Genomic DNA, 13,104 nt, shown 5'->3' with positions numbered 1-13,104 from the left:
AATTTAGTTTAATCATAGTTAAGTGAATTTCAAGGCATATTTCCTCCATTTTTAGAAATTCAGTTCAATAATTTAGTATAGTAACTATTTGCTCATGTCAGCTTCTATTTAAGAACTGGGTTTCTTTAAAAAATACATTGACATATAGCAGTGCTCCATTAAGCAACAGTGAGTTAACTGATATAAGCCCTCAAAAGAAGCTGCAAGCCCAAATTTAAAATGGTAATTTTTGGAAGCAAGGCTTATTACTGTTACTAATATATAGATACCTACACATTGTATCCCTTATGCTGGATATGTCACAAAACCACAGTATAAAAGTATAAAAGAAGTCTCTAAACTCTAAAAAGCAATTTGCAGAGAGATATGTATCATCACTTGCATATTTGGCTGGTATAGGTGTTTGAAATGTTCAAAAGGTAACTTGCACAAACTGTATTGTTCTTATTCAAGCAAATGTGATGCATGATTGTGAGATAATATGAAATATCACATGAGTGGTTGGCAGCACTTCTGTATAGCTCTGGAAATGATTATATGGGGCCTACGAAGTGTGAGAACTGGACCTTAGTTCACTGTTGTCTACGCTGCTACTGAGTTCTGTCTAATACAAGAATCTGGCTGCACAACTTGTACATTATAAACAGACTTTATGATTCCTTCCAACTTCAGCTCCTGAACCAAGATACAGTCAAGGTCTTTATGAATCTATAGCAATATAAGGAGATATTTCATTGGGACATTTTCATTAATTAATCCACAAAACATTAAAATTTTAGACAAAGTTTATTGGTAAATCTGAAATATGAGAAAAGCATTAGACCTAGTTAATAATGAATAAATCTTACTAAACACAAACCACAAGGACATTCAAACATCTGGTTGTTCAATATTCTTATTTACATATTATTTCCTGGTTCAAATTATTATTTTACAAGATTCTAAATTATATCTGCATCAGACAATGAAAACCACAGGGAAAAACTCACCCTTTTTTCCATTTCTAGCAGAGACCTGTCAGCAAATCTTTCCTGCCTCTGAAACAGAAAAGTGTAACATGCAAGTGTCATGCACAACAAAAACAGAAGAAGGGAAGATGTGTAGTGGATACAAAAAGCTTTGCTGTACTACCACATTTCTTTTACAAATAATGGATTGGATCCAATGTTAATCTAATGTAAATCCCATTTCACTGTGTCTACCTCTAAGTGGGACCAACATTCTTTCTATAGGCATTAGTTCAAAAACAGTAAAAAAATATTAAAATGACCCTTAAGTAGTAGATACCAGAAACTTAAAATCAGTGCTGCAGTTCATAATGATTAACGATTTCATACGTGACTGCTGCTTACCTTTAATCAGACTTAATACAGATTTCTTATAATAGAGAACAGCTACAAGGTCAACATACAAACTGCAAGTCTAAAAATGCAAGAAAAAAAAAATCTGCAGTACCCACGGTAATGCAGGGCAACCTTTTTAGGTACTGGGAAGATTTATTGTCTCCTTCCCTAACTAGATTCCATTACTGTCATTCATTTAAAAGAATACAGCATAGCTTGGGGTTCATCTAGTCAATCAGATCAACAATCTGGTACCTGGAATGTCAAGAGTATACATTAAAATCTTAATGGCTTAACAAGGAATATGCACATTCAAGTCCCTATCCACCTGCATTAGTTGCTAAAAAAGTCAGAAGCAGCGGAACACCCACTTTGAGCATTTACCAATTGATCAATTCAATTAAAAGGTGCCATATTGCCACATCAACAAAATGCCAAATGAATCCTTGGATACTTAGTGATATCTATTTTAGTAACAGTTTAGAAATACAAACCTGAGTTGCCTTTTCCAGCTGTAGCTTAAGATCTGTCAGCTCCATGTTGGTATCATGTAACTGTGCTTTCAGTTTTTCATTTTCAGCTACAATCTGTTCATAAAGCTAAAAAATGCATGTTCTTATGATCATACATCTCTTCAAACTTGTGCTATAGCTATATTAAATCAAAGATTATAATTGCTATTGGAAAATATGTAGGCAGGCCTCTAAACTAAAGAGCCATTTAGTCAAGTCAGATGCCTTCCAAAATAGCCATCAAGATTCTTTCAATAGCAGGGTATGATGGCAATAACCATGTCCTACTTTTGCTCCTCAGCTACTTGCTTTAGTAGCATACTGTCTGACCTACCTTCACTTTCAAATTCACCTAGGCCTGTGGCACAGGGTGGTATAACCAAAGGAATTCAGAGCAATGATGAGCTGAAGGGCACTGGCTTGAAAGGGATCAATGCAGAAACAAAAGCCTATTTGTTACAGAGGATTATATATCAATTAACCACATCAATATATGATAAGTTACCACAAAGGCCAAAGTCCACTGACCTTTTCTACAATGTGGCATTCTCATTTGTGTAAAGGAAGTAGAGATGGGCCATGAAGGTAGTAACAGAAAAGCCAGGATAGAGAGAATTACCTAGTTCCTATGTCACCATGTCAGTATCTGGGATGTTTTATCCAGGAATTGTGAAGATGACCTTGCAAGTAACATTCGCACTGTTTCTGTTTCCAACTAAGAATCCAACAACACCCTGTTTTTTGGTTCTTTCCTGACATGTCAATCTAGAAATTCTGGGTTGCCTATGGGAACCCAGAGTTAGCCCAATAATTGTCCATGGTTTGTTTCTCCACTGTTAATTAAAGGTGGAGATAGCTTGCATGATCTGCTCATCCCCTCAGTTTGTGGGTAAACAATCCAGGAATCACTGCTGTGATATGAAAATTGTGTCACTGTATATTTACAGTGAGAATGGGGCGGCATAAAAATGTTTTAATAAATAAATAAATAAATTTAAGGAAAATAAGGGATAAAAGAGGCCTAAGGCAAATGTAAATATATGCAATTGTGGGAGAACATACCAACAGGAGATGCTAGTGAAAGAAAGGGACAGTACTTACATTTTATATTCAATATATGAAAATAGCACATGACAAGACAAAACCACATGCAGGTATGAAAGTGCAGCTAGAAACACTGAGAAAACTGGAGCTTGGGTGACAGAATGCTAAAGGATTGAGATACCAAGAGCAAAAATGCACTTGGCTCATGGAAGAAAGTGACAAGAGAAGCTTTGGCCTAACCCTGTAAGATCCATGAAGGAACTAGAATAAACAATTACAGAAAGTATTTGAACTGGATCTAGAGAATATACCTGTGCAGGGGGCCCATGACAAAAGCAGAAAGCTTCTTCCAAACTTCCCATATTATGCTGTACAAATTACTTTAAAGCCTTAGGAGAATACATATGTGTGCCAAGTTAAACTGAATTATATCAGCCAAACAGAATTATTTGATATATATATCAAGCTATCTCATTAAAACGCTGCTAAAGTCAGATACCTTTTTAAAATCTGTTGTATCTTCTTTTTCTAGCTTGCTGGAATATGATTTGCGGTCTTCCAAGTAACTGTATCCAGTCCGTCCTAGTAATGAATCGTAACGATCTCCTGATGATCCTGTATCATATCTTTAACACAGAAGGGAATTTTTCTCAGCACAATTTGGATATAAAATGAAACCATGATTTGAGGAAACTAATTCAGAAAGTAAAATACCTCTTTTCCAAACAAACATGTACATTATCCCTTATACATTTTTTTCACTTGATTCTTTCCTACAAACATACTGAGATGCTATCCTGAACTATTTTTCTTTGCTCTACTGCAAGCAAATCGAGGTGTCTCTGCTTGTTGCCATCAAATGACAGTCCTAAGAAGGCAGTGCAGCTTAAGATGCTCTCACTTTATCTTGTTCTTGATCATGCAGCAATGCCTTCATCAGCCAGAGGAACATAAAGGGAATGTTCATCTTTTTCACCCACCTTTCACCTCACTGTATTCAGGAATGCTTTTTCAGACAAAATAGCAGAAGAACTTGCAGTTATACAATTCTTAGATGGGGAGAGAGGATATTATTTTATTCCCCAACTATTTCTCCTCTCAAAGGAAGGGATAAAAGAAGGTGGAAAGACAAATGCAAATATATGCTGTTCTGGGAAGTCACACCAGCAGAGGATGCTAGTGGAACCGTACCGTTCACCACTCATACCCCAATGCACTGATCTAACCAGTGAGCAAAGTATCTCCCCCCACCAAAAAAAAGAGCATGGGGGGTATTTTGACCAGTGAACAGCCAAGAGGGAAAGCATTAAATATTGCTGCCTTCATTCCTTCCCTGTGAAGGGAGTTGCAGGCACTTTCCTTTAAAAAAGGCAGCCTATTTTCTTTCCTATCTTGAAAATGTACATGAAACCTGATGTCATTACCAGCACCTGTTTCATTACCATTTCCCCACAACATGCTGTTCATTTCCATGGCTGTTGAAACTACCATTTACATATGTGTGTTTGTGTGTGGGGGGGGGCACAGAAGAGGGAGAGGAAATGTATATGAATCACTCAGATGTTATTTCACATGTCAGTGGTTTGTAAGTACTATGAACAAATGAACTCAAATATTTTTTATAAAATAAGTTCAGAATGGCCAACAGATTTAAGCAAAAGATGTTACTATTTGGAGGTAATTGGGAGTCTATGGTTCGAGACTAAAAAATGAGAAAGTTATTCTTTTACTTCAAGTTGCTTTGTAAAGTTTATTCAGTAATAAAATAATGCAATCCAAATGCCTCACTAATCTTACTATCAGTTGAACGTTAATCTACTGATTGTTAATGCCACTTCAAATCTGTGGTTGCGGATACTTGATTTCACCAAACCACATTTTCTAAATTCAGGCATTGTGATGAACTAAAGTTAAGTTCTAAAGAAACATGGTTTAGCAACACATTTAAAGAATGGGTGTAGTGATTAACTGGGAACCTGGGAGATCTACTTTCTAGTTCCCACTTGATCATGAACCTCACTGGGTGATTTTGAGCAGTAACTCACTCTTAGTCTAATCCACCTCAGTTGTTGTGAGGTCAAAATGAATTAGAGGAGGGCTATGTAAGCCACCTTGAGTTCTTCACAATAGAAAAAGGCTGGATATAAATTCAGTGTAATACTAATAACAATAATGTCACTCTCTATCTTAACATTTTAAGCTATTTTGACACAGAGCAAATAAAACTTTATTTTTACATACTCTTCCATGTGTCCTCAATATGCACAATCAAATTAAGGCTATAGCCTCAGAGCAACTACTTCCAGTATTATGCAACTAGAGAATTCCCTTCCCTTTAGGAAACTCCAAAACATTGGTTAAAATTCTCCTTGGCTTGGTTGGGAATGACCCACACAACTGTCATCACATCTGTAAACAGTAAATAATATAGTTTGGCATATGGGCATTTATTTCCTAATCCACAGGAGACTGTAATACTGAAATGAAGATGGCTTATATGATAGCATAATAGCATTAACCACTCTCTTGTTTAAATTAGATGCTATCTTCTACAGTATCAACACTTTTGGAAAACTGACCTGTTTCTGCCCTTCAGCATCATTTGCAGAATGTATTACTCCCTCAAATGTATGCCTAATCTTTCACAGCATTAGCTATATCACAAAACTAATGATCTAATACTGCACATCATGCGATCCAAACATAAGGAGTGCACATACCTTGAAAGACTATCACTCTGAAAGATTAAAAAAAACATTTTTAGAAGATCCAAGTAAAGAAGACAGGTACAAATAGCACAATGAACTATTAACTGGTATTGTCATCAAATATATTTGGTGTTGTTATCACAACAAACCAAAATTGGCTCCAGTGAGGACAGAAGAGAATGATAAAAAATAAACAGAATGTAACTCTTGCAATATGGATCAGAGGAAGTTTGCCTTTTGTAAAATATGCATAATAAAGTTATGATTTTACTGAAGAGATACTAATTGTTCTATATGCAATAAAAGCTTTCTTCATATTCAACAAGCAAGAAACAAAGTGCGAATTTTCTAAGAAAACAAAGAAAAAAACGTGGGATAACCTGCCAAACTTGATTGCTAATTAGTCATGGTGGATTGTCAGGTTGTACAAACTGCATGTTTCCTTTACAATGGTTTGTTTTCAGGCAACAAGCCAGCATGACAACCCACTGCTTGATCCAGTGACTGCTGCATCCATGATGGACTATTATATTATTCAAACCCAGGAGACCAATCCCATCATGGTGTGTGGCATGCTCAGCAAAAGCAATAAAATCCACTTGTTACTCTTCCTAATTTTTCCCTGAGCCACAACCAGTGACAGTTGCTCTATTAATACCCAAGCAGCACTTCAAAGTAACCATCACTGACTGGTTTCTCATTTCAAAAAGTTTTGCGGTAGTAGTCGTCTACACAACTGACTTTTCTTTTTTAGTGCTTTTTCAGTTACTGTTCTTGTGCTTTGTGCATTTATGCCTTCCAAGATGTGGTGTCATTCGGCCATTACCTTGATAAGTACGTAAATACACTAAGTAATGTTCATGGAAAATGACAAAGCAAAGTTGAGTATAGGTGGTTATGCACAAACCTGACAGCTGTCAACTAGTGAACCGTCAAGTGCAAAGCAAAGAGTTGAAGGAGGTTTTGTCACATAATATGAGAGGGGCTAGAGAGAGAGAATCTTTAGTGACAGTTCTCAGTGCTCAACAAATTCTTCACACTTCCCCAAGCTTTCAGGCACCCAAGGAAAGAGGGAACTACATCCCACATCCTTTTTATGAGCATTTTTGTCAACTGTAAAATGACAAAACCTCTTAAAACCTATCTAGCACATTTGAGTATTCTTTTGAAACTGAAATGTAATTCTATAAGAAATATGAAAGTAATGAAGTGTGCGTGCGTGTGTTGTTAATTGTGCACAATTCTGTCACAACCACCTCATAAAAAACCCCCAGTGTCTGGTCTGTCCATAGTCCTGCCTGGGTGAAATGGGTGCAGCTGTCACTGACAGTGGCACAGGGCTCTGAAAATAAACAAAACTGAACCACAAACAAAACCAAAAACAGGCTTGCAGTGAAAACAGGGAAGGGAAGACAAATATTTTGTCATGCAGGGTGCTGGGGTACCAGCTGGAAGAGTTGGGCGAGGGGACAGAAGGAAGTGATAGGAACAACAATCCACAGTGAGTTTGATCATCTGTCAGGCTGTTCATCTGTTCCATGCACAACCCACTCTATTATTCATAGGGTGGGTTGCATTGTCATGCAAAGTTTCCCAGTCAGTTCAACAAAATAGTATCAAATGGAACAAATTAATGCAATGAGATATAATTACTGCATGTTCAAATAAAATTCTAATGCATTTGCGGTTCATAAGCATGTTTTTGCCTAAGTCTGTACACTAGAGGACACAAGTTTCCTTCACAGAGGCTTGAATAAATGCACAGCATAATACATTTCATGCAATAAAAACGAACTAAACAATCACCTGCGCTTCCTTTTTATTTGTGCCTTCTTCTGAATCAGACAGGTGTTCCTGCTCATTTTCATCACCCTGAGGGAAAAGTCATTGAAAATAAGTTTGTATTTATATGCTGCAAAATGAAAACTAGAAGCAGATTCATAGGTTGTCCAATTTATGGTATTGCTTAAGTTCATGACGCATTAGAATAGACTCGTTGACTGAACAGCACCTAAAGCGTTTCTAAATACAGATCTGTGGATCTTTTTAACAAGTTCTCACTCACATCTTGAGTCCAAGTAGAAACTCCTGTAAGTCTTCGTTTTTCTCTTGGCCGTCGTCTATCCCTTATTGATTTTGTCTGTGACTTATCTTCTTCCTTTTCTTCTTCTTTCTTCCCTGTTTCTATTTAAGTAGCAAGGTTTTGATAAGCTGAGAAAGCATTCTGATATGCATCACAGAACATTTTATATTTGTTTCTAACACAAGACTCTTCTCATCCAATTTTATGGAAGAGAATTCTAAAGTACTTTGAGAACATAGAATAAGTGTCATCTTATTATGCATCATTTCTAGATGCACATCAGCTGAACTAGAATATTTCAGTGTAGTTATTATATGGATTTTAGCTTTAGGAATCAAACACATCTGTACACATTAAAACAGTTACAAACAAATTCATGAAAACATACAGAACACATTTATTTTAGATGAGTATATGTTTAGTGAGGAGCTTAATGAATTCAACGTGCAACAGACCTTTCTGGAGAGAGATATGTATTTAAATTAGTTAAGATTTATTTTCTTTGTATGGCAATATATTTGATTAAATACAGTGTTTAAGACCATTTCTGGATCCTTTTCTGTAAAATTACATTTATAGTAAAATGTCAGTAAGATCAAATATTAACTTTCAGTTAGATTTTTCAGCTCCAAAATGCTTTTCTTAACTTGTACAAAAATTATAAAGCAGGACTGCACAATCACATAACATTCCTTTGCTATCATGCAGTTTACCCTTGAATTATCATAAATCACAAATATCCAGGTATGTGCTTATTTCACTGCTGCAATCTTCAGGGCTGAAAAAATTAATCTACATTAAGGTGACAGTGCTCAGTCACACTCTAAAAACATACTGGGTAAAATTCCTGCCACAACTCAAAAGTAAGATTTGGGGCAAGAGCATCATGGTATACCCATGAAAAGTTATGTCTGTCCTGTGGAGAGCAACTGAAGAGTCAATTCTTAATAAGGAAGTATTAATACTAGATGCAGACACTGAAAGAGGATTTCTAAGCATTTATGAAATACTCATAAAAAATTATCGCTTTTCCTGAAGGGGCACTGGTTTCACTGAAAATGAAAGCAAAGAAAGAGAAAAAAATCAGAGCAGGCTTACCTCTCTCATTTTCCTTTGCTCCACTTCTGGAATATGCAGAAGTTATACCTATAATGCTGTTTGGTCTATTTAATTGGCTTGAAGAACTAGTAGACGTGGCAACTGAAGAAGTTGATGAAGTAGTTGAAGATGTAGGTCTATAGCGATGATATGGCTGATAAATGCAGAAAATTCACGTAAATTTAGAAACACATAAATTCATATTCAACCATTTTATTCAAGTAAGTTATCACCTACAATTTCAGAAGCACTACAACACATTCATTCCTACACCATAAAACAAAAACATAAAATACCTCTTCTATTCGTGTATATCTTTGCCTATAATCATCGTCTTTAGTTTCAAATTCCTTCTTTTCCTCCTGTTTTTCTTTGTCTTGTTTTTCTTTTTCTTCCTTTTCTTTTTCTTCATTCTCTTGTTCTCGAGTTCGTGTAGCACGACTTCTACCAATAGTTTTTTCAGCTTCTTGCAGATCCGTCAGTGTAACACCCTGCAATAGAAACCCACCCACAAAGGCAGATGAATCATATAACCTCCATTATCTAATTTGACATCTGTTGTTATTCATACAATAAGCATTAAAACTAAACACTCTTTTAAAAGAGTTAAAATAAGTTTAGGTAATACTTAAAAGCATTCTATGAAGCACTCAGATGTTCAGAGTTGAAAAGTATCTATGTAGTACACCAGTTAAGGATAGGCTTAAGTAGTAATCATCTGTGTTTTGTTTGTGGCAACTGGGAATGGATAAAACCTTAGCCCTAACCCTTATTTGCATATTTCAACATGATAGAAAGTTATTACAAATTATTTCTTTCCTTCTCAGTTTTACAATATTGACACCATTAGCACATGAGTATTTAAACTTGAACACAATATGAATAAACTTAAATGCAGATAAACCTAGTTGTGTTCTGGTGTCACAGAAAGCAACAAGACTTGCATTGTTTATGTTTATTGCACTGGTTTCAGCATGACTTGATGACTGCATTCAGCTGAAGATGGACCACCTGATCACTCAAGAAAATGTATTTATCTTGACCACCAAGAACATAATAAGGCACAATGGATTTAAGTCACACAAGTTAGAGGTTTCAAGATAAAGGCTGTCCAAAAAGTAGGGATCCTTAAATACAGAGCAGGGATGGGCATGCAGCCTCTGTTCTCCTTGTATCAACACAATGTTTTTAAAAATCTCCTGGGGGTGGGCATAGCACCCACAGCATCCAACTCAACTTGGGTTCTTGGATGCTCTGTAGGTGCTATGGAATATCGAAAAGATAAAATTTAATTTTCAAACAAGCTATTCATAACCACTGTAGTGAACTACTGAATAGTTTGCCATTGAATGTTGTTAGCAAACTGGCATTTCCAGGGATGGGTTCAGCACCCCGCTGCCTATGCCAGGCCTCAAAAATAGTTCCCATAACTCCAGGAGTCCCATGTGTCTGGTATGGAAAATCCTACCTGAGGCAATGATCTGGTAAGGCTGTAGGTATGTTTCAAATTATAGATCTATAAACATACCCTGTCTTAAATTAAAGCTGAATGAAGATTGAAGGGCAGAAATTATAATGAAAACTTTGCAGCAACAAAGTTAGTTAGTTAATTAATTAATTAATTTAATTTTTGATTTATATTCTGCCTTTTTCCTACAAAGGGCTCAAGGCGGCTTACAGCTCCTCCTCCATCTTATCCCCACAACAACCACCCTGTGAGGTAGGTTGGGCTGAGAGTCTGTGACTGGCCCAAAGTCACCCAGTTGGCTCCATGGCTGAGCGGGGACAAGAACCCGGATCGCCTGAGTCCCAGCCCCATGCTCTTAACCACTACACCACACTGTCTCTCGAATAACTGGCTCTTCAATTTACCGAATAACTGTAAGTTTAGACTTATGGTGAAGTTTTCTCTGGAAAACTAAACCATGACAACACTGGTGAAGTATATATCAATGTGCCAAACTTTAGGTGCCATAAGAGTCCATAGGGTAAATCCAACCTTCCCCCAGAACAAAGCTATAAACATCTTACACACTGTGTGCACTTCATGCCAAATCAGTTTTTCATGACATGCACAACCAATGAGCACTGACAAATCTTCAGCACATTTGAGCACAAAAGAAAGAATTAAAAAGCTCTCAGCTTTAGTTAATTGCTGTTAGTTAAACCCTAATTGCATGGGGGAAGTCCAGAGAAAGAAATTTGTGGGGAAATGGAGGGAGCAGAAATGGGAGAAATATGCCCTTCAAAATGTTCCCCTCTCTGTGCTAAACTATAGCTTAGTAAGGTGTTCAGAAGCGGCCAATAAAACTAAAATTCATGGCTCAAAAGAGGAGTGGGGAAATCTCAGCAGGATAAAAAATGCACGTGAAAATAGTAAGCTAACAGCACATCAGGAGACCACTGCAGAAGACCTGTCACCACTTCTGTATATACAAAATATATGCTTGCATACTTCAATAGCATTAACAAAAAATGAAGCTGCTCTTTTGCTCTATGATTACTAGTGAATTCATAACTATTACAAAACCAATTATTGGACTAAAATATAATCCCTAAATGTAGCATATAAAACGACTGCACCTGTGTAGATCTTCTAGACTGTCTTGCTTGCCTTGATCTAGCTTTTCTTTGGGATTCAGACTCTTCATCCCGAACTGGAGTGAGGTATGACCTGGAGTTAAAGATTGACTAGTTAGTAATCACTGCAAATTAATTGAACTTTTGGAGAATATAGCAACAGAAAAAGCAGCGAATCACCAATACATTAGGAAGCAGTTGACCAACGCTTCAGCATAGATTTTATGTCAGTAAAAGGTTTTATGACAGGTTTTGTTTTTGTTTTTTACATCAATGGTGTGACAATAAGGCTGGTATATTTTGCTATAAACCAGTACTGAGCATATACAGACTCACCCTATTTTTACAGTATAACTCAACATTCAACTTAGGGATCAGCAATTGACAATTCCAGAATCAAATCCATCCCATTCTGGAGTTTCACCAGGGCTTCTAACTCAGAAACATGAAGGTGTTCCGGGATTTTATAACAACCCTATAACTTTAGGATTAATTAGCTATAAAGGTGAGTGAAGAAAAAAGGTCTGACCTGGAACTCTGAGGCACTGCTTTAAGGGAGAAAGGCTCTTCCATAAGGGATGAGCCATTTCACCTGCTCCCTACTCCCAGAGACTTTAAAATTAAGGCCAGAGGTACAGTTTGTGAGGCAATGCTTTGGAGAATAGACTCCTGAATGTGCAGTACTTGCTCAAATTTTTAAAATACTGTTTTAAATTTTGTATCAAAATGTTATGCTATCTTAATGTATTGTATAAATGGTTGTTTACTATAGTGTCCCTTCACCAAGGATTAAGAAATAAATAAAATGAAAAGTATTGGAAAGGTAGAGGCACATGCAGCTGCCATCTTGAATATGTAACACCTGCTTGGAGGCTGCTGTGTTGTGCAAATCCAGCAAGCATCAGTTCTGCAAGGGTTACACAGCCCTTGTATAATCCATGGTATGCTTTAGGGTTAAGTGACATTTGCTGATGCAAGCACTCATTTATTTATTTGATTTACATACTATTAGCCATAGGCTTTTTGGGTGGCTTACAACAGCTCATATCACTGGGCAGATGAGTTCCAGCTCAAGAACAGGCACAACAACAGCTACTTGTGTTTCAACACCAAGCAAATGTGGATCATCTCTCGTAAGCATCACCACTGTGTGAGAGCTTTGTGGCTGAAATACCTGGTGTAAGGAATGTTCTTGTAAGGCAGAACAGCAGAATGACAGAAGCCTGGCATTATGCAGAATGATAGCTCAGTAACACTGCAGCATAAATGTTAGTGTTTTGAAATTCGTCAGGTCACTAATTTGGCATTCTATATTTATGCTTTATCAATAATGCAGTCGTATAGGTCAGAAAGCTTAGGACAACACAATTTAAAGAGTCAAGGTAATTCAAACCATGAGCATAAAAGCTAAACATGCTAGTTCAACCTGTGCAACATACATGCAACACCCTGACAGCTGGTGAGAGTGAACAAACCGAATGCTTGAATTTTGAACTTGCTTTTTCAGCTCTTATCAGGCTTATCAACCATACATTTTTAATGCATAAAAAGCTTAAAGTAAAAATTAAGTCTGGTGCACTTAAATATATTGTAAAACGCTTCAGTTTCAACTACCTTTTCCTGAATGAAAACTATTGCTGAATTACCTTGCACAGTGGTGAGCTGAAAATCTCTTTCTAAGCATGAAGGCTTCTTACCACACTTAATTTTAAATGCCTTCCAATATTTTAGTGCCT

The 13,104-nt window shown here is 36.7% G+C and overlaps 1 protein-coding gene across 6 annotated transcripts in view; it reads right to left on the bottom strand.

The window, feature by feature from the left end:
* The window catches only part of PPP1R12A (protein phosphatase 1 regulatory subunit 12A), a 112,220-nt gene that overhangs the window by 13,925 nt on the left and 85,191 nt on the right, over positions 1-13,104 (bottom strand). For all 6 annotated transcript variants that reach the window (XM_044455609.1, XM_044455607.1, XM_044455606.1 and 3 more), the window contains 9 exons: positions 11,372-11,462; positions 9,085-9,279; positions 8,789-8,942; positions 7,673-7,791; positions 7,414-7,479; positions 5,620-5,636; positions 3,399-3,525; positions 1,838-1,942; positions 990-1,037 (listed from right to left, as the gene is read on the bottom strand). In XM_044455609.1, the coding sequence (XP_044311544.1) occupies positions 990-1,037; positions 1,838-1,942; positions 3,399-3,525; positions 5,620-5,636; positions 7,414-7,479; positions 7,673-7,791; positions 8,789-8,942; positions 9,085-9,279; positions 11,372-11,462 (922 nt within the window). The remainder of the gene's footprint in view (positions 1-989; positions 1,038-1,837; positions 1,943-3,398; positions 3,526-5,619; positions 5,637-7,413; positions 7,480-7,672; positions 7,792-8,788; positions 8,943-9,084; positions 9,280-11,371; positions 11,463-13,104) is intronic.

This window comes from Varanus komodoensis, unplaced genomic scaffold (assembly GCF_004798865.1).
Source record: "Varanus komodoensis strain SLA01 unplaced genomic scaffold, ASM479886v1 scaffold8, whole genome shotgun sequence".
Classification (NCBI taxonomy): domain Eukaryota; kingdom Metazoa; phylum Chordata; class Lepidosauria; order Squamata; family Varanidae; genus Varanus; species Varanus komodoensis.
This window is presented reverse-complemented; position numbering and strand designations above follow the sequence as displayed.